The sequence below is a fragment of the Pteropus alecto genome, unplaced genomic scaffold, assembly GCF_000325575.1.
Source record: "Pteropus alecto unplaced genomic scaffold, ASM32557v1 scaffold87, whole genome shotgun sequence".
In the NCBI taxonomy this organism is placed as follows: Eukaryota; Metazoa; Chordata; class Mammalia; order Chiroptera; family Pteropodidae; genus Pteropus; species Pteropus alecto.
The window spans coordinates 15,045,144-15,065,167 of record NW_006443225.1 but is presented as its reverse complement, the minus strand read 5'-3'; the positions used below and the strand labels follow the sequence as shown (position 1 = coordinate 15,065,167).

At 37.6% G+C, this 20,024-nt stretch overlaps 1 protein-coding gene across 5 annotated transcripts in view; it reads left to right on the top strand.

Annotated features, from left to right (window-relative positions):
* The window catches only part of STAU2 (staufen double-stranded RNA binding protein 2), a 220,864-nt gene that overhangs the window by 109,277 nt on the left and 91,563 nt on the right, over positions 1–20,024 (top strand). For 3 of the 5 annotated variants that reach the window (XM_015598691.2, XM_006924031.3, XM_015598692.2), the window contains exon 11: positions 3,002–3,306. In XM_015598691.2, coding sequence (XP_015454177.1) covers positions 3,002–3,306 — 305 coding nt within the window. Of the gene's footprint in view, positions 1–3,001; positions 5,866–8,703; positions 8,764–20,024 lie in introns of those variants that run through there. The other 2 variants (XM_025041155.1, XM_025041156.1) reach the window with 2 other exon arrangements.

Here is a 20,024-nt window from a genome sequence, read left to right as displayed (position 1 = left end):
GAAGGCTCCCAAATTCATTTTTCAAGGCCAGCATTACCCTGATTCCAAAGCCAGACAAAAACATTACAAAAAAAAAGAAATTAAAGGCCAATATTCCTGATAGACATAGATACAAAAATCCTTAACAAAATATTAGCAAACCAAATTCAGCAAGACATTAAAAAGATCATACACCATGATCAAGTGGGATTTATTCCTGGGATGCAAAGTTGGTTTTATATCTGCAAATTAATTAACATGATACATCACATAAACAAAATGAAGGGTAAAAATCATATGATCATGTCAATAGATACAGAAAAAGCATTCGACACAATCTATCATCCATTTATGATAAAAACTCTAAGCAAAGCAGGAATAGAGGGAACATACCTCAGTATAGAAGGGTATATATGACAAACCCACAGCTGACATCATACTCAACAGTGAAAAGCTAAAAGCATTTTCCTTAAGATCAGGAACAAGACAGAGACGTCCACTTTCACCACTTGTATTCAACATAGTATTGGAAGTGCCATCTGCAGCAGACATCAAAGGCAAAAAAACTGACATAGATCAATGAGACATAATAGAGAGCCCAGAAATAAACCCACAACTATATGGTCATTTAATCTATGAAAAAGAAGACAAGAATATACAATGGGGTTAATGCTACTGGGAAAATTGAACAGATATGCAAAAGAATGAAACTAGACCACTTTCTTATACCATATACAAGAATAAACTCAAAATGGATTAAATACTTAAATGTAAAACCTGAAACCATAAAACTCTCAGATGAAAATATAGGCAGTAAATTCTTTGATATTACTGTTAATATTTTTTGGACATGTCTTCTGGGGTAAGGGAAACAAAAGGAAAAATGGGACTACATCAAACGAAAGAATTTTTGCACAGCAAAGGAAACCATCAACAAATAAGAAAGGCAGCCTGTTGAATGGAGAAGATATTTGCCAATGATACATGTGATAAGAGGTTAATATCCAAAAATATAAGGAACACATACAACTTAATACCAAAGAAAAAAACAGTTTGATTAAAAAATGAGCAGAGGGCCTCGATAGACATTTCTCTAAAGGGAACATACAGATGGCCAATAGATATATGAAAAGAGGCTGAACATCACTAATCATCAGGGAAATGCAAATTAGAACCACAACGAGATATCCTCTCATACCTATCAAATGGCTGTCATCAAAATGTCAACAAAGACCAAGTGTTGGCGAGGATGTGGAGAAAGGAAACCCTCGTGCACTGTTGGTGGGATTGAAAATTGGTGCAGCTATGGAAACCAGTATGGAAGTTCCTTAAAAAGTTAAAAATAGAGCTACCGTATGACCCAGCAGTTTCACTTCTGGATATTTATCTGAAGAAATCCAGAAGACTAATTTGAAAAGACATGCTTTCCTATGTCCATGGCAGCATTATTTACAGTAGTCAAGATGTAGAAACAACCTAAGGGGCCATCCACAGACGAATGGATAAAAAAGAAGTGGTACATATATGACGGAATATTACTCAGCCATAAAAAAGAATGAAATCTCGCCACTGGCAACGACGTGGCAACAACAATACGCTCTGAACCGATAGCTCAGCGGGTATTACGCTAAGTGATTTAGTCAGGCAGAGAAAGACAAATATCATGTGATTCTACTTATATGTGGAATCTAAAAAATAAACGAACAAACAAAACAGTGTTGGGGGATAAGTGAAAAAAGGGGAGGGAGTAAGGTATACAAATTGGAATTTATAAAAACAGTCACGGGGATGCAGATTATAGCATAGAGAATGTAGTAATAACTGGATAATGTCAGATGGGTAGAAGACTTATCAGGGCGATCACTTCATCAGTTATATAAATGTCTAATCAGTATGGCGTACATTTGAAACTAATATTGTATGCAAACTGTAATTGAAAATGTTTAAATTATTTTTTAAAAAGCAACATTGAGGTCTTGAATCAGTTTAATGACAGGAGAGAGAAGGGTGAGAGCATGGGGGTTAAGTTGTGTCTCTCAGAGCACTTTCTCCAAAAGTAGCGACTAATCAGTATTCTTAAAAGATAATATGATGTGTGAGTTGTTACTGCCTGATCCAAAGACATTAGAACAGGCAGTGTGAAATGTGCTTTGAAATATCGCAGAGGCGAATGGTGGTGAAATGGTTCTGTTTACAACCCCACGAACTGATAGCTCAGCCCCAGCTCACTCCTCTTGTTACCAGAACCAGTGCGTGGCCTGGCTTGAACTCCGATGCACTTGACCATGAAGGGACAGATTCTAGACTGGATATGGTAACTCTTCATGTGTCGCTAAATCAAAGATGGTTGCCAGGATTCTGAGCTGGGCACCTCAGCAGATGGTGCTGTCACGAGATCAGTGATGGTGCTAGTTCTGGGGAGAAGATGCTCCATCGCTGTTGACATGATGATGAGTCAGAGCTGTCTGTGGGCCCTCATCGTGAAGAGGGCACCAGTGAACCATTGGTTATAGAGTTTGTACCTCAGCTGATCTGCACTGATCCAGACTTCATTTTACTTGCTGTGTCTCAGTTGCCGCATATGTTAGGGGTTGTGTGTGTCTTTTATGAGCTCATAAAAGATTAAAGTGCAGAGTGAAGACACTGCACATCCCTGACCCGACCTCCCATTGCGTTCCCACACGTCAGTCGCCCTGTCTCTCCACAGCTTCCCTACCATGTAAAGGTTCCACTGAAAACACTTTGGTGGAATTTTTTGAACTTCTGATTTTAGGAATGTTGAAACATAAACTGTTCACCCCTAAACAGAGCCTGCAATGGAGCCTGCAATGGCCCAGCAAGTATGAGGAAGATGCCTGATGCTTTGTAACCACACCAAGGGAAATCGTGGGGTTAATAATGCTATACATGTTTCTATTTCTCATTGCTTTGCAACCACATTGAGGAAAATCGCAGGGTTAATAATGCTATAACATGTTTCTATTTCAAGTGTAATAACAGTGTTCATTCATTTTATTTATAGCTCCAAAAGGAATTCTTCATTTGTCTCCTGATGTTTATCAAGAGATGGAAGCCAGCCGCCACAAAGTAATCTCTGGCACTACCTTAGGCTATTTGTCACCCAAAGATATGAACCAACCCTCCAGCTCTTTCTTCAGTATATCTCCCTCTTCGAATAGTTCAGCCACCGTTGCCAGGGAGCTCCTTATGAATGGAACATCTACAGCTGAAGCCATAGGTTTAAAAGGAAGTTCTCCTACTCCCCCTTGTTCTCCAGTACAACCTTCAAAACAACTGGAATATTTAGCAAGGATTCAAGGCTTCCAGGTATGAATTAAAAGCAAAAAACAAAAACAAGAAAACAAAACCGTTCATTAGCTTCAAATCCTTCATCTCTATCCATCAGAAAGCTCATTCTTGCCTGCTAGTGTGACCTTATGCCACTTACATTGTAAATTATTCGGAACACAGAGGACAGAAAAAGGAGAGCCGTGTGCACACACCTCATTGTCTTTTGTTATCAGTCTACCCAGTCATTCTTTTACTGCCTGGCTCTGCTCCATGTTCCTTTTTCTTCCCCCTCCTCCTTATTTTCAAAAACATTTTCATTCTCTGTTCTGTATTCCGGTTGGTCTTGATTGGGTGAATCTATCTCCACAAACAAAAACTCAGCCTTCATACCTCTGGTATGAGTTTTAAGCACTAAACTCTCCTTCCTTTTATAGTACGGTTGAGTTTTTCCAATGATGATTTTACTTGCACAGCAGCTTTGAATTTGACATTCTATCGATTCAGGCGTACTTAGGTACCACATCCTAGAAGTCCATTATCTTAGGGATTAATTAAACATGGCATTAGGACAATAATGAACTGCTTCCTAGTTGGAAGGCATAACAACATATATTTGTCTTACTAGATCGTGTTTTGAACCGTCTAGGCTGGCACCTGCCTCACTCAGATGTACTGACATTCTGTGTCACTGGGCAGTCTAAAACTAGCTTGTCGTCCACTTGTGTATATGAATTTGGGGATGGAAACTTTCTTTTTTTCCTATTCTTTTGGGGGAAAAAAACATCCAACGATCATTTAAGGATAGAAGTTTTCAAAGAATTGTTCATTCTAGGAAGAGGAAATACCCGTGTTCCGATTTCATAGTTGCCTTGAAAATTATGGACCGAAATGTAACAGCCGACTTAACCGGGTGAACAGCAGTGCGCCTGTGTGTAGGGGCGTCTGCTCCCTCAGATTTCACTGTTTTCATCCCCTTTTCCATCTTAGTCTTACTCGTTAAGACCAAAAACTGTAATTTCCTTTAGACATGCTCGAGAAGATCTGTATTATGTAGAATGATCACGTAGTCATAAAAATTTTACAAGTTTAGATACAAAATAAGAAAGAAGGTGATATGTTTTGGGGGGATTTTGCATGTGTTTTTTTTTTTTCCTTCACAGAAAATGGTTCCTTTCAAATCTGTTGCCAGGTAGTCATTAGCGTTTCTAGTTAGATTATTCATGTGAAATTAAAGAAACTGTTACCAATTAGTGGCTCTGTCATCTGAAATTTTAAACACTTAAAATTTTAGAATTTGGTTTTGTTGTTTATTATATGAATGACAATAAATCACTGTTCAAAATGAAAAAGACCTTGATTCATGCAGTTAGAGTACTGAGCAAAAGCTAAGTAATTTTTAGTTCTGTTTATGATCTGCATAGGGGGAACTAGAAATAAACTGAGAGGGAAAGAAACTCACTGCTTATTTACAAATCTAGTCATTTAGAAACACCTGAAAGTAACACCGTATTTTTATAGAAACAAAACACAAATTGCATTCAAGCTCCACATTGATTTTTTTCGTTCGGAGATGTTACTTTGTTGGATGTAACTTTGCTGCCAGAAGAACTACTTAATATTTTTAAATTCGTATTTATTTGTTAATTCTCGGCAATGACATCAATTATAATTTTAACATATCTTTACTTCAGTCAAAATAGAGAGTCTGTTTTCCCCATTGTTGGGCTGACTGCTCAGGCTTTTTTTTTTTAAAGCTTATCCAGAGATACTATACATTATTTATGGACAAGTTAAACATTTCCAAATTTGTGTGCTTTTTACATACTAATGAATATCAGCAGGTGGTTTTAAAACATTACTGTGCTGCTTTGGTCGAATGAGCTTGGTAATGAAGTGAAATATTGACCGTTTGTCGGATCACAATATGCAGCCGAGCAGTAAACAGAATCTTTGGGAAATAGCTTAGTGTCCTGTCAGGCGCATGGCATGTCTTCACAATGTCACAGTAGAAGGTTCTTTGTAGTTAAGACTTTTAAAGCCTTTTTCTTTATGGGCAACTTTCTCGGCTATATTTACCTGGTAGAAAAACACGTAGATTGTTTCTGTTTCTTGAATGTGTTAATTGGACTGTAGTTTAGAAATTATAGGGCCACATTGTTATGGATTATATGCTATTCTGTTATTTTTATTTCTGGAATTTCAAAACAATAAATTCTTTTCTGTGTTTCTAGGTTAGTACTTTTTTGTTATTGTACACTGAATAGATGTTATTGCTTATTGAATGTTGTATAAACCCTTCCATGGCCTTCTTTGGCCATTAAAATTTGATTTAAGCCTATCAGAGCCATTGTATGTGACAGCTATATTGTATTACAAAGTAAAATTATATTAGTGTACTGAAAACTAAGTTGTTTTAACTTTTAATTTTATTACCCAGTCTTTAATTAAAATTTATAAATTACACAAAGCTTATTTGCTCACCACAATGTAGGTATTAAGCTCCCATTCTTTTGCTTAAGTCTATAAAAATTTTTAAATTATTATACAATTAAAGTTATTAATAAAGCCGACTTCACAGAGCAGAATATGACTGAACATTTACATATTCTCGGTCATTCTTTCATCCTTGCTTGGGCTCACCAGAGTTGTTTTCATCACATTTTAGATGCAAGCTTTTGGATCTCCGTCATAAATGGATATTAGTTTTTTGAAGTTTTATTGAGTGTATTTTAATTATCCTTTTTAAAAATCTGAATATTCATAATGACTTATTTTCTAGAAAAATTTCAGTCATTAGTTCTGTGAATGTCAGACTTCATGCTTCAGTCAGCAGGCTTCCATAACTTCTGTGGATTTCATAAAAACTCATTTGAAATTATAGTCCTACCATAGCAGGCTTTTTGTTGTGTATCTTGATACTATTTAATTATAATGCCAAATGTTTCGACATCATTCAGCGTTTTAGAGAAAATTATTATAGGAAAGACATTTGAACTGAAGTAGAAGACTTTTTTGTTGTGTTATGATGTACATTTTTCTGTTTTTACATCTTTAATATGATTTCCCATACTAATTATATTAGAAATCTCTTTGTATAATTAAATATAAGCAATTACTGTATTTAAATTGGTCATTGGAAAATTATTATATTGGAAATGAAAATTAATTGCCGTCTTCCCTCGGTATCCGTGGGGGTTTGGCTCAAGTCCCTTATATAAAACGGCCTAGTATTTGCCATGTCCTATGCACATCCTCTCGGGTCCTTTAAATCATCTCTAGATTGAATATTATAATACCTAATACAATGTAAATGCTATATAACTAGCTATACTATATTGTTTAGGGACTAACGACAAGAAAAAAAACCTGTACAAATACCACCATCGTAGGCCTGACTACACAGTACACGTCAGCAGCAACTTAACTTTTTTTTGAACATTTTCAATGCATGGTTGGTTGAACCCATGGACGCGGAACCCACAGATATGAGGGCTGACTGTGTTTTAGTAAGTTATCCTTTCTACATGCGTTTACTTTCAGTTTGCTATTCTGTGCATCTCCTAGTGATCATCATCCTTTGAGCAGTATTGTTTTTGAAACCTTCAGAGTAAAATATGATAAAGTAGGTTTATTTTACTCAAAGAATGTGAAATAGCACTTAGTTGGTGTCTTAGGTAAGCCACAATTAGTTTGTGTTTTTTTTTTTTTTCTTCATATTTAAGGAGTGTTTTAAGAGTGGCTTTTCATTATGGTGTGTTTGAGATGTCGATGCCATTTCCAGCAAGATGAGAATGTCAGTAGAAGGCTTTGAAACATCTACTTAAAACTTTATTTTCGAATACAGTTCAAACTTAATGCATTTCTACTTATATGTCACTTTTTGTGAAGTTCAATATGATTATCCCAGGCAGACCTCTTGTATAGTTACAGGCTCCTTTTAAACATTTATTTTTAATATATGACAAGTAACATATTTTAACAGTGTGACCTTAGTGTATAGATTGCTTTGAGATGGGTTATGGAAGGGGCTGTTTAATCTGAGAATCAGCCTTTTTCTTTTCTCTTTTTTCTTTCTTTTACCTCACTTTTTTGTAATCCATATATTTATTATCAAATTGGCTATTTCCACTTTTTTTTTTTTTTGAGGAATAAGGGAGCCATTTTTTTTTTTTTTTAAATCAAAGATCAGTATAAGTGAAACCGTAGATTTCTGATAGGACAATATAGAGAAAGAAATCACACTTATGCATATGCTTCCCACTTAGAAATATAGTTTACCCAAATTTTACTTCGTTCTTGAAATTTAATTTACCACCTCATTTCTGAGCCCAAATTTTCATCTACTCAGTTACACAAACGTTTGCGTAAAGTGGTGAGAAATTAAAGTACAACGAGCAAAACGCATTTGTGAATTTGGTATGGGGTCAGCAGATACTTAAAAACCCGCTTAGATTTGGCCTTTTCTACTTTCCGAAGACCTTGAGGAGGTTGAGTTAGTATCTGAAGTCTTTTAAAAGTTTGGTCTTCCTCTAGTGACCCCAAAACTCAGGTTTGTTCTTCACATGGGCAGCCCCCGTTCATGCAAACTGACTTTTTGGTCTGTGGTATCTTTAGACCTTCATAAACTCAAAGGGAATGCAAACTGCATATCAGATGACTGTACTTCCATAAAAACCAGTGGAATTACAGCAGATCAACTCATTTTGCTAAAATTTCCAACTCTGTAGAGAAAAACATTACATTCGAAGAAAGAAATCCTAATGCATACAAAAACATTCTGAGCTAAGTAACAGTAACACAGGTAAGATTCAAGCAGGCTTGAGCAAAACTGTCTACTATTACTGCATAGACTATTCAGGGCTAACTGTGATGCCTGACATCACTGCAGAATATTGTCCTGGAACTCGAAGGACAAAGACGTTTGTCTTGAGCCTTGGCCCCAGCATATACAGAGTAAGACACATAAGATATTTCAAAGACAAAATCATATGCAAACCCGGAAGGAACCATTCCCTACCCACAGTGACTTTGATGTGGATCAGAAAAAAATGGCTGTCATCATGTGTCCCCCCCAAGTAGAAATATCTGTAGCTTTTTCAGTTTGTATCAGAATAGATTTTAGTTCGACATGAGAATTCTATCGAATTATTTGGAAATCAAGTCTTTGGAGACAAATAATTTATTTTCCTTCTAAAGGTGAATTGCATTTCCTTTTGCCAGAAAAGGTTGGCAGTGATGTGATTTTTACTTAGTGACATGAGATTAACTGCGGTGGCCATCTGGTGCCTTCCTGTCAGACTGGTATCTATATACGCATGCTCATTCTAGGTCATGTTGAAATGATCGATTTCCCTCTTTCCAGCATCCAGCAACATCTGACTTTTTCATGAATGACAAGGGCTTAAATTTCATGATTGTACTCTTCTTACCCAGGACAGCTCTGAGAAAGAGAAACAGTGTGTGGGAAACCGCATGTAAGGATTTATGCACACTGAAAAAAACTGCTGTGACACGCGAGGGCCGTGCTTCATTTAGGAGATGTCTGGGTGAACAAGGAGAAGAAACTGACACCCATCGACTGACTTGTTACGTATCAGAGAGTGAAGTAGACCAACTGGAAGTGCCTGGGACATTTCCGCTCACAAATCTTTTTTTTTTTAATCAACTATTTGTACAGTGTTTGAAGACTGGCTGTTCCCTGTAGGTAGGGCTAGTTTGTGGTGGCCGCCTGTGGTCTTCTGGATATTGTTTTGGATTAGTCATAGATTTCATTAACAAATTTATTTATGCCTTCAACTGTATACACAACTGAGTCTCAGTCATTTAAAAACACTGACTTTTTTGAGCTGGAAGAAACTTTGGATTTTATTCTAAGATAACATTTTATTATGTAAATACACATTTAAGGGACTACCCAAGCAAAACATCCTGTTAGTAATACTCATTTCCCGTATGGAATTATTAGTTAATTTGAAACCCTGACAGATTTTAGGTTCTGGAAAATTCTGCCATCTTAACATGGTCACATCAGAAAGCAGATTATTAATTTAACCATTAGAGATAAAGGGTATTCGAAGAACTTTCAAGATGTTTTTATCTGTAGTATTGTCATTTTCTTTTTTAAGTATAAGAAAGTCCAGAATCAAGTTTTAATGGAACCGTTGAGAAAACAAGGATTACTGTTGGAAAATGATAAAGTTCACAGATTGAAAAACCCTTATTAAGAGAAAAATAGTAGCTAGTACAGTAAGTATAGTAATTTCAGTATGTATGTGAAGAATTAGGTGGATATGAAGTTAATCTGGCTATAGTATGTTATGTCATCCCATTGGTTACTGGAATTGATTTAACTGAAGAACCCGAAATGGAACATTTGTTTATTTACTCTGGAAAAATACTTCGTATCTACGCCTGCTATGTAGCATGCCAAGCACTGGGCATGGAAGGGGTTATGGTCAAGGTGAGGACATACAGGTAAAAAAGTCAATAAACAGAAGATTGTCCACTACCATACATTAGTCCTGTCTTCAGGGATCAGTGTTTGAACATTACACAACAGTTCGATAAAAATAATGATTTGTAGCATGCCGCGTGAAGTAACGTGTGTAATGCCTGCCCCATAGTCAGAGCCATAGCAAGTGTAACCTGGTCAGTGTTCGCTCGAAGTGTGCTTACCCACGTCAAGAATCATAAATGGGAATGAACAGCTCCAACTGAAAGAGTTGGGGAAGAATCCGTGGCAGAGGAGACATTTCAAGTAAGTTTTGAAGAGAACTTAAGATTTTAAGGTGGAGAAGAAGAAAAAAGCATTGCAGGCAGAAGAGGCTGAGTGGTGAAGACATAAAAAGGTGTGTTTTAGAAAATGCTCAGAGTTCAAGAGGAAAGTGGCTGGTAGGGAGGCCAAAAAGATGTGTGCGTGGCTGTTGGTTTGAATTTTCGCCATTAGGTGGGGACCACTGACCTGTTTTTGAAAGGATAGTAACATCGTGGGAGATGAACTAGAAAAAAGTGAGACAGACTAATTAGTGATTTTGCACAGATTCAAGAGAGAAATAACTGAAGTAAGACTGAATTAAGGCAGAGCTAGTGGGCATACGGGAGTGGGGCTAAGGTACAGTTGTCTGAAAAAGAATTCATTTAATTGAGAGAATTAAATGTTCTCTTGTGCTGACCGCTGTGAGGATGCTTTTACTGGCCTGATCAGGGTGGAAACTAGATTTAATGTGTTAAAGAGTTAATAGAGACTGTTTGAAGATAGACTGTTCTTTTCAAGAACTTGAGAGTGAAGTAAAGTGGGAAGGTAGTATGAATATGACATGTTTGGGACAGGTTTTAGTGTGGATGAGATGGATAAACTTAGAGGAAGTGAATGAGTTCCATTTAAACATGGGGCATTGAGTTGCCCGTGGGACTTTCAGATGGAGTTGTGCAGTAGGCAGTTGTAAATGGATGTTGATCAGCGAGAGAGAATAGGATGCATAGATTTGAGTCATCGGTAAAAAGATGTAATTTAAATCAAAGAAGTAAGTAGTGAAGATTGGGCTAAGACCTGAGAGAGATTACTTAGTATTTGTTGGGATACATTTATTCATTTATTCATTAATTCATTATTCATTTATTCATTAATTCAACCAAAATATATTGAGCATCTGCCACGGGCCATACACACTTCTTGGCATTGAGGATGTAGCATAAAACAGTGGTCCCCCAACCTTTTTGACACCAGGAACCGGTGATCCTATGAGAATCTAATGCCTGATGATCTGAGGTGGAGCTGAGGCGGTGATGCCAGCGCTGGTAAATACTGATAAAGCTTCACTTGCTCACCTGCTGTGCGGCCTGGTTTCTACAGGGCACGGAGCGGTACCGGTCCACGGCCTGGGGGTTGGGGACCCGTGGCATAAAAGACCATCAAGATTTCTGCTCTCACGGAGCTAACGTTAGAATGGGAGTTGGGGTGGGATGTGGGGATGCAGACGGTCACAGCTGATAAATTCCAGTGCTGGTACTCACCAAAGGTAGCAGTTGCTTGGAAATTAATTGAAATGAATTAAGATTATTTAAGAGAGATATGAGCAATGGCTTAGTGTCTCCAACTGTTATGTCAAAGATAACTACACTTTTTCAATGTTTTAATCAACCTTGAGATGTAATTTACATACAATAAAACACACCCATTTAATTGTACACTTTGATGCATTTTGAAAAATGTATATAGCCATGTAACTACCACCACAGTCAAGATGGGAATATTGTGAAAAATTGTCCAGTGCCTCTTTGAAGCCTGTTTTCCTCACTTCCCCGTGGCTCCGGGCAACCAGGACATCCTTTTGTCACTTAATATTAGTTTTGCCTTTTCAGCAATTTCATAACAATAGAATCATTCAGCATGAACAGTTGTGGGTCTGGCTTCTTTGACTCATTATAATGTTTCTGAGATTCATCCATCTCGTGTGTATCAGCAGTTTGTTCTTATTGCTAAGTACTAGTTCATTACATGGATATACACCACAAATGATCAGTTTACCTACTGCTGAGCATTTGAGTTGTTTTTAGTTTAGGGCTATTATGAATAAAGCTGTTTATGAACATTTTATACAAGATTTTATGCAGACACGTTTTCAGTTCTCTTGGAAAAATACCTTGGCGTGGAATTGCTGGGTCACATGGTAAGTGTACATAACAAATTTATAAGGAACTGTCAGATCTTTTGCAATGTGTTGTATCACAACTTTCCCGCCAGCAGTGTGTGAGGGTTCCGTGCATCGATATGATCAGCCTAACTCTATGAAGGGCATAGTGGTATCTCATGGATATTTTAATTGGTATTTCACTGATGACCGACAACATGAGCGTCTTTTCATTGTGATTATTGGCCAATTAAATCTTTGTGAAATGTCCACATCTTTTGCCCAGTTTCTAATTGTGATTTTTTATTGTTATTATTGAATTGTAAGAGTTCTTTATATACTCTGGTTACAAGTGCTTTGCCTCTGTGACTTGTTTTTACATTATCTTAGTGTCATCTTTTGAGAAGTTGAAAGGAAGTTTTCTGTTTTGATGAAGTTCGAGTTTCTATTTTTCAATATAATTTTGCCGTGTTGGTCCTAACTAAGAAATCTTAGTTAAGGTTGCAGTGATTCTCTCTCTCTCTCTCTCTCTTTTTTTTTTTTTTTTTAGACATTTTGCTTTTATGTCTAACGTTAAGCTCCATTTAAAGTTAATTTTTTTTGTGTACGTATGGGTTGTAGTTCACTTTTTCCAAAGGATAGCCAGCTCTTTCAGCACCGTGGATGTTAAGATATTCTGTTTATCTTCAGTTTCACCACTTTGGCAATGCTCTATGTCGGCCTGTTTTTAATCCTGCTTGGGATTCATTTAGCTTCTTAGAATGATAATATAGTGGTTTTCACTAGTTTTGAAAACTTTTGGCCACCGATTTTCAAAATATTTTTCTACCCTTTTTTCTTTCCTTTTGGAATTCTAGTTACACATATTTTGGGTTTCTCGATAATTGTCTCACACATCTTTGAAATTCTATTTTTCTCTGTATTTTGGATTATGTGATTTCTGTTGACCTATTTTCACATTTAATGATTCTTCCCTCTACTCCAATTTGCTCTTAAGCCCATATAAGAATATTTTCATTTCAATTACCATATTTTTTTATCTATAACATATTTCCATTTGGTTCTTTTTAGGTCTGTTTGTTGAGATTCCATATCTGTACAGTTATTGAGACCATATTTTCCTTTAATTATTTGAACATCTTTAAAATAGCTGCTTTGAAGTCTTTGTCATCTAAATCCAACATGTTAGGGGTCAGTTTCTGTTGGCTGCCGTATTCATGAATGTGGCTCATTCTTTCCTGCCTTATTTTCTGCGTGTCTATAATTCTATTTTTGTTCAGAAAACGGATATTGTGGATAATATGTCATAGCAACTCTATCATTTTTCTTTTTGCAGACTGTTGCTTTTGTTTGTGGTCTTGTCCTCAGTTAAGTTGTCTGCAGTGAAAGTGGAAGCTTTGTGTTGCCCACAGCGACACCGCTCAGCTGACAGCTCTAACATTTAGTTCTTTCAGCTTCTGGCTGTGGCTTTTTCCTTGTAGTCTTCCCTGTGCTTGCGTAATTATTTGGGTCGAGTTTGTACTCAGATTTTTGAAGCTTTGCATTTCTTAGCTTCTAGCATTTCTCTTCTAAATTCCCAGCTAATCTGCCAGCCCATGTCCACTGATACCTCAGTCCAGTAAAGCTTTAGCTTTCTAGTACTTGAGTTGTATGTGCCTTAGTGACCACAGTCCATCAGAAAATGTGGCCGACTTTCAGATCTTAATGGATTGCTCACTTCTTTCTGCCCACTTTTAATCGGGCCTTCCATGGTCTTCCCTGGACCTGCAGAGTTTATAGTCAGCCTGGGATTTGGGTAGTTTATATTCACATTTAGTGTTGGACCACTCATGAAGCTACTTCTGGGATTTCTTCCTTCAATGTCCAGTTCTTCTGCTATTTCTAAACTCTTTTTTCTGCCACCTTCAACTGGTAAGACTGCAGTTTTCCACCAATAAAACTACAGGAAGTGGGAAATACCCTCAGGCAAAAAAAAAAAAAAAAGAAGAAGAAGAAGAAGAAGAAACTCACATTTCTTACTTCAAATAGTTTGAGTCTTCCAAGGAGAAGCTCTGTGCCGGTGTCTGCCCACTTTTGATCACGTTCCAGCGTCTTCACATGTTTTTCTTCCACTTTGTCTACATTTTATATTGTCATTTGCAGGAAGCCTTGTCCTGTGAATTTATTCTTCCGTTACCTGAAGCTGGAGTTCTATACCAGTTGTTGTGAATTGGCCCGTTAATTCATTAACTACTAACTGGTAATCTTGACATCTGTTTTCAGAAAATACTTAAAAATATAGGAAAAGCTATAGGGACACTTGTCATTGGATTTGGGGCCCACTCTAAATCCAGATTGATCTTACCTCGGGATCCTTAACTTAATTACATCTGCAAAGATGTAATTTCTAAATAAGAGCCCAGTCAAAGGTGCTAGGGGTTAGGATTTGGAAATAACTTTTGGGTGCCACTATTCAACTCGGTGTATTATTGCTTTCTTACATTGGTATGTTTATGTCTTTCATCAAATTTAGAAAATTTTGGCCTTTTTTTTTTTAAATAAATTTTTTGCTCCCTTTTCTCTCTCCTGTCCTCCTGGGACTCCATTTATACCCATTTTTTTAAATTTTGTCCACAAATTTCCTGAGGCTTTTATTCATTAATTTTTTTTTTCTCTGAACTTTAGATTGTATTATTTCTATTGATCTGTAAGTTCACTGACTTTTATATGTCCAGGGAATTTTTTTTTTTTTAATTTTGGATATTGTATTTTCATTTCTAGAATTTCCATTTTTTTAAGTTTCTTTTTTTCTGCTGACATTTTCTATCCACCTATTCATTATATACATATGTACATATTTTTACATCCTTGAGAATCCTTACAGTAGGTGCCTTTAAGCACCTTTTCTGTTCGTTTCAGCATCAGGTATATTGGATTTGGTCTCTATCGATTGCCTTTTCACTTGAGTACGAGTCACTTTTTCTTGTTTATCCTAGGCGAGGTCATTTTGGATTGCATCCTGGCTGTTGTGAATAATGCATCATAGAGACTGGATTCTGTTATATTCCGCCGCAGAGTTTTGAGTTTTGTTTTCTGAGGCAGTTAACCTGGCTGAACTCAGACTCCAAACTCTGTTTCTCATCTTGAACTTTCTCATTTTTTGGCTTCTGGGTCAGTAGTCTCTCCTGGTTCTTGATCAACTTCTCCGTCAAATACTGTAAAGAACCACCCAATAGAATTGCCATTTAGGTCGTTACTGCTTTCTGTTAGAGTAGATTCAGTGGAAACTTTGTGTAATGAAGTGAATGATAGGGGAGAAAGTTGAAGTTGTGATAACAATACTTTCTGGAGTAAAAAGAGAAATTGCTAAAAAATAACCTGTCATAGGTAGTGTTTGCTACCAATTGGATTTGCAGTTCAAGCAGCAACTTAATTATTAGCTTTTGCAAATTAAGTAACATTTATCGATGTTTCTTGGTTCAAGTTTCTTGGTCCCCATTGCTAAGCTTCTCATGCATAGATAGGCTTATAATTTTCCTCTCTCTAAAACTCTAACTTGAGGAGGAACCTTTAACTCCATGCTAGATTTCGTATACCAGATATAGGCATGTAATTTTCAAAGCTTATCTCAAGCGTAGAATTTCTAAAAGAAAAGATCATTACAAGTTGAGTCTTAGTCTGTATAATGTGATTTCATTCACTCATTTATCCCTTCTGAGGCACTGACGTGACAAGCGCATTGCATGCAGAGTGAAGCAGATTACTCAGGCAGCTAAGACACTGGTACGTGACTGAGCATGTTAAACATATGTTTGCGTTTTAGTTACAAAGGTGTTGATTTTAGTTATGAAAAGGAGTGGGGAAAAAGCTTTACAGAAAGTGACAGACATTATCCTAATGTAATATTCTTAATAATTATACATCTTGTCATTTCTTTTATTACATTGTTATAGAATGTAATAGTCATAAGAATATCTAATATTTATTTTAATGCTAACCATGAAGCAGGCATTGTTCTAAGTGTTTTTCGTGGAGGAGCTCATTTATTGCTTATAAATTAATTCATTAGTTAATTTGTATTCAAATAGAAATAATGTAGATTTGTCCTTTTGACCATGGATAACCCAAATAAGTAAGATGATTTTACATGTCATCAAGTGATCTAAGAAAGTAGTTAAGAAATGTTTGATACCAGCCTAATCTGTTTATGAGGGCAATATTTATCAAGCAATACTATTTCGTGTTTGGCCAAGAACACACTGTTTGTGTGTTAATAAAGATTTAGGTCTCGTGTGCAGCTAGTGTGCAGACTTGGCAAGAATCAAGCGCGTTTTGAGTGCCCTAAGATCTAGTGCTGACCTGGTCCCCTTTTGCTCCCTGCTGTTTTGACTCCTCTGTGCACGGCTTCTATGCGGTAGCTACAGTGGGGTCCCCGCCCGCTGCTGCGGAGGAGACCCCACGGTTAATGAACTTGAGGTTGCTAACCAAACATGTTTGCTTGACACAGTGATTGTGCAGGCTATCACATATGAGTGAGTGTACAGGCCTTTATCTTTCCTGAATGATCTAAGAGCAACTTTCTTTAAACATGGGTCTGTTTCACACCCTCCTCATTTTTTGTCCCGCAGAGGGGTGACCATTAAAAACATCTGACAGACAGCAGTTAACCAGTACCCCGCTGAGATTAGTAAAATATTTAGTAGTCCTACAACATCAAGGAACTCCAGCCCTGCAGGAAACAGTTTGACTCAACTTTTTTGGAGGTTGGGGGTAGGAAACTTAAATTTTCATGTGGATGGCCCCTCAGAGTCTCAAATGAGCATGAAAAAAGTCTAGCTTTTTTACTTAAGTATTCTACGGCTTATAGTATTTTTCTTTATTTCTTAAATTATATAAGTGGTCGAAGTGACTTGTGTCTCTCCTTTCAGGAAAAAGAAATCTCGAGACTGATAAAAAAAAATCACTATCAGAATGCACAATTATAGCATCTCATCTAGTTTATGCAATTATAAATCAAACTAGGAAACTTACTTTAAAATAAAAGTTATTATAAATTTGCAAATTTCAAAAGAGGCCACATTGTTTAATTGTTTAATTTACATATGTTGAAATTTCTGACCCATCTTTCAGTGGAATGGTTTTTGTAAACCCATGAGAAACAATGTCACAATGGTGGTGGCGTAACTCTAGAACGAGTGCTACATTATAAAATGAGGGTTAGTGCTTACATACTAGAGCACTGAGGAAAGCAAAATGATATGATGGTTTATAAACAATAAATCTTAAACATAGGAGATGACTTTGTAATCTTTTAAAGTTATCTTTATTCATTTTTCTTTAATCAAAATCAAGATCCTCCGATATTGTATATTGGAATTTTTAGGGCCACATTTGCAGAAACACACTGCCTTGTTGGAGCAGAAATATTTTTTCTGTTGGAAACATATCTGTGCATTACAGAACATCACTGAATTTTATGGCCCTCATTATTTCAGCCTAGTGTTTTAAGATTGCTGGCTCCAGCCGATGCTTTGAATCATAAGAAGCATTTTTAGGTTTAGAAGGTGAATTTCAAAATGTCATTTTCACTTTCTTTTTCCAATTCACAATTTTATGAACTCTAATATTTTTATGTTCAAAAGAAAATATGTAAGAGAGTCATCTCAAACTTGTTTTTATGATTGATGAGTATGTAAAGTGTGATTCTTAAGGCCTTTTATCTGCATTTGATTATATTTTGTTTAATTTGAAATTGCGTCTTCAAGCAAGTTTCCTAAATTTTTCACATGTTTTTATGTTTTTTGGGGGGTGGGGGGCAGTCTCAGTGCAGTGGGAGTATAAACATGGGGTGATTTTATATTTCTCCAGTCACTGCGTTCTTCCACGCTCTGTCAAATCTTCCATTCATGTTCGTCTGTGATATCTTTGGCAAATCTCATAGTTTTCTGGTAACTTTTAGTTTTTAAAAATATAATCCAGTTCATCGTACAACTCCAAGTTCGTATCCCGCATTGCAAGCCCATCGTTTTGGCTCAAGTTCTTGGAGGAAGGAAGGGCGTATGTTCATTTCCTTTTCTTTTCCTCTCATTCCAGCGCCTTTGACCTTCGAGTATTTGCGATCCGCCCTGAGGGTCCTCCCCCATACTCCACCTCTGTTTCATAGTCTTACCCTTCTGGTGCTTGGGGCTTGGAGGGGACTAGAGTAGGGGAAGACATCACCCAGGTGGGTTCTGTCTGCGGCTGGCTTTCATGTCAGCGGTATTTGCTATTCCTTGAGGCAGCGTCTAGTCTCTGCCAGCTCCCCTTGTCTGTGCAGGGCAGCCGTGGTTGCTTTGGGCCTTCCCAGCGGTTTATGCTGCCGGCCCCCTCTGTTGGTAGGTGTCTCTTGGTTGGACTGAGTAGCCCCTTGGCTTCTGCTGAGACTCTCCCTCCAAAGGCCATGGAGATGTGGGGCGAACCTGCCTCCCTTCATCCTTCACTGTTTTCAGATCTAGTATGTGTGCTTAGAGCTCCTCCAACAAGCTCTCGGCTCTCTCCGTACTCAGTCTCTCTATTTTCATCTGCCTCCAAACTGCTAGGGACATACATCAGACTCAGTCAAGATTTTTTCTCAAAGGGGCCTACAGGTTCAGTTCTCAGCAAGCCTGCTGCCAGGGACGAAATCCCACCGGAAATACCCTGTGCCTCGTAACACTGACAATCGAGGTGATTCCCTCCCATCCGCGGGGTCCTCCTAGATCCTCTGAGTATTCTTTACGTCTGGACCAGTTCTGCCGACCCTCACTAAGAGGGTGGGGGAAGGGAGTGGGGACCGGCCCTAACGTTGGCAGATCTCTAAGGCTCCTTTTGTTGTTGGCTATGGGACCTCATGTTAATTCCAGGGCAGTAGTAAAATCCCAGTGGGAATCGGTTCTTTTGCGAGTGATAAAAAGCCCAGCGACTTCAAGAAAATAGGTTTATTCTTCTCTCATGCGAAGGCACATAAGCTTGCAGCTTAGACTAGTGTGATAGTCCGTTCATGAACTCTCCTGGAATCCATGTTGCCTCCCACCCACCACTCGACCATCTCTTAAGTTTCAGCCTCATGGTCAAGGATGGTAATGTCCACATTCCAAGCAGCAGGCCGACAAAATGGGTAAAGAAGACGAGCAGAAGGCGCACACCTGAAATCTCTTTTAAAAGTTTCCAGGAAGCTGTCGCAGAAATTTTGGATTGACATTCTGCTCAGGCACATGGCTAATCATAGCAACGAGGGAGCCTGGGAAATAAATACGGTCTTTATTCTGAGCACCCAGGTACCCAGCTAAGAATTACTGTGGAAGAATAGTAGAGGACACCTGGCAATTGCTGTCACATTCACCGGATGCTGTGACGTTTTCTTCGGTGTCATGTGCGAACTTGTTTTACATTTTTCTTATAAGATACACACATACACCAGTACTGAATGTCTTATCTGCAGGTGCATGGTGTTTATAGGGTATCGCAGGCTCACAGTGAATTATAGGCAGCTGGGAGAAAAGTTAAACCTTTCAGTAATAATATCCAGTAGTTTCCACAGAGGGAAATGAAGTTTGCAGCTGATTTTTTTTCAGCTGGGGTTGTCTTGTGGTATTTCTGTCCCTTTTAATATTCATTTCTCTAGAAGTGACAATAGAACTGTGTTAAGTTGACTGACATATAAGCATGTTCACTATCAATTTGGCTGTGTAGGAGAGTGTCATGTCTTTTACACGGACTTTCAATCGACATCAAAGAGCGATTATGTTTTATTTTAAAGCTTGTTTTATAATAGCACTATATCAGATGTAGTATTTTAACTTAATCACAAATGGCTGTGAACTGTGGCTGTTGTCATGTCATCACACTGGCTTTTGCGTAAAGCCGCCGTGTGACAAGGTCCATGTTCCCCCATCCTCGCTGGCTGATGCATCGTAAGCAACACTTGCTCATTCTTGAGCTCATATACACTGAGTGGCCTTTTCATTTGCTCAGGAGCTAGAACTCAGTGAGTTAGAACTGTCGTCAGATCTTTTCCCCCAAAGTTAACTTGGAAAAATATTTTTGTAATAAAGACTTTAAAATACTTGGGAGACAAGGCTTTGTATACTGACTTGATGTGAGCTCTCAATTACTTTTTACAGATTC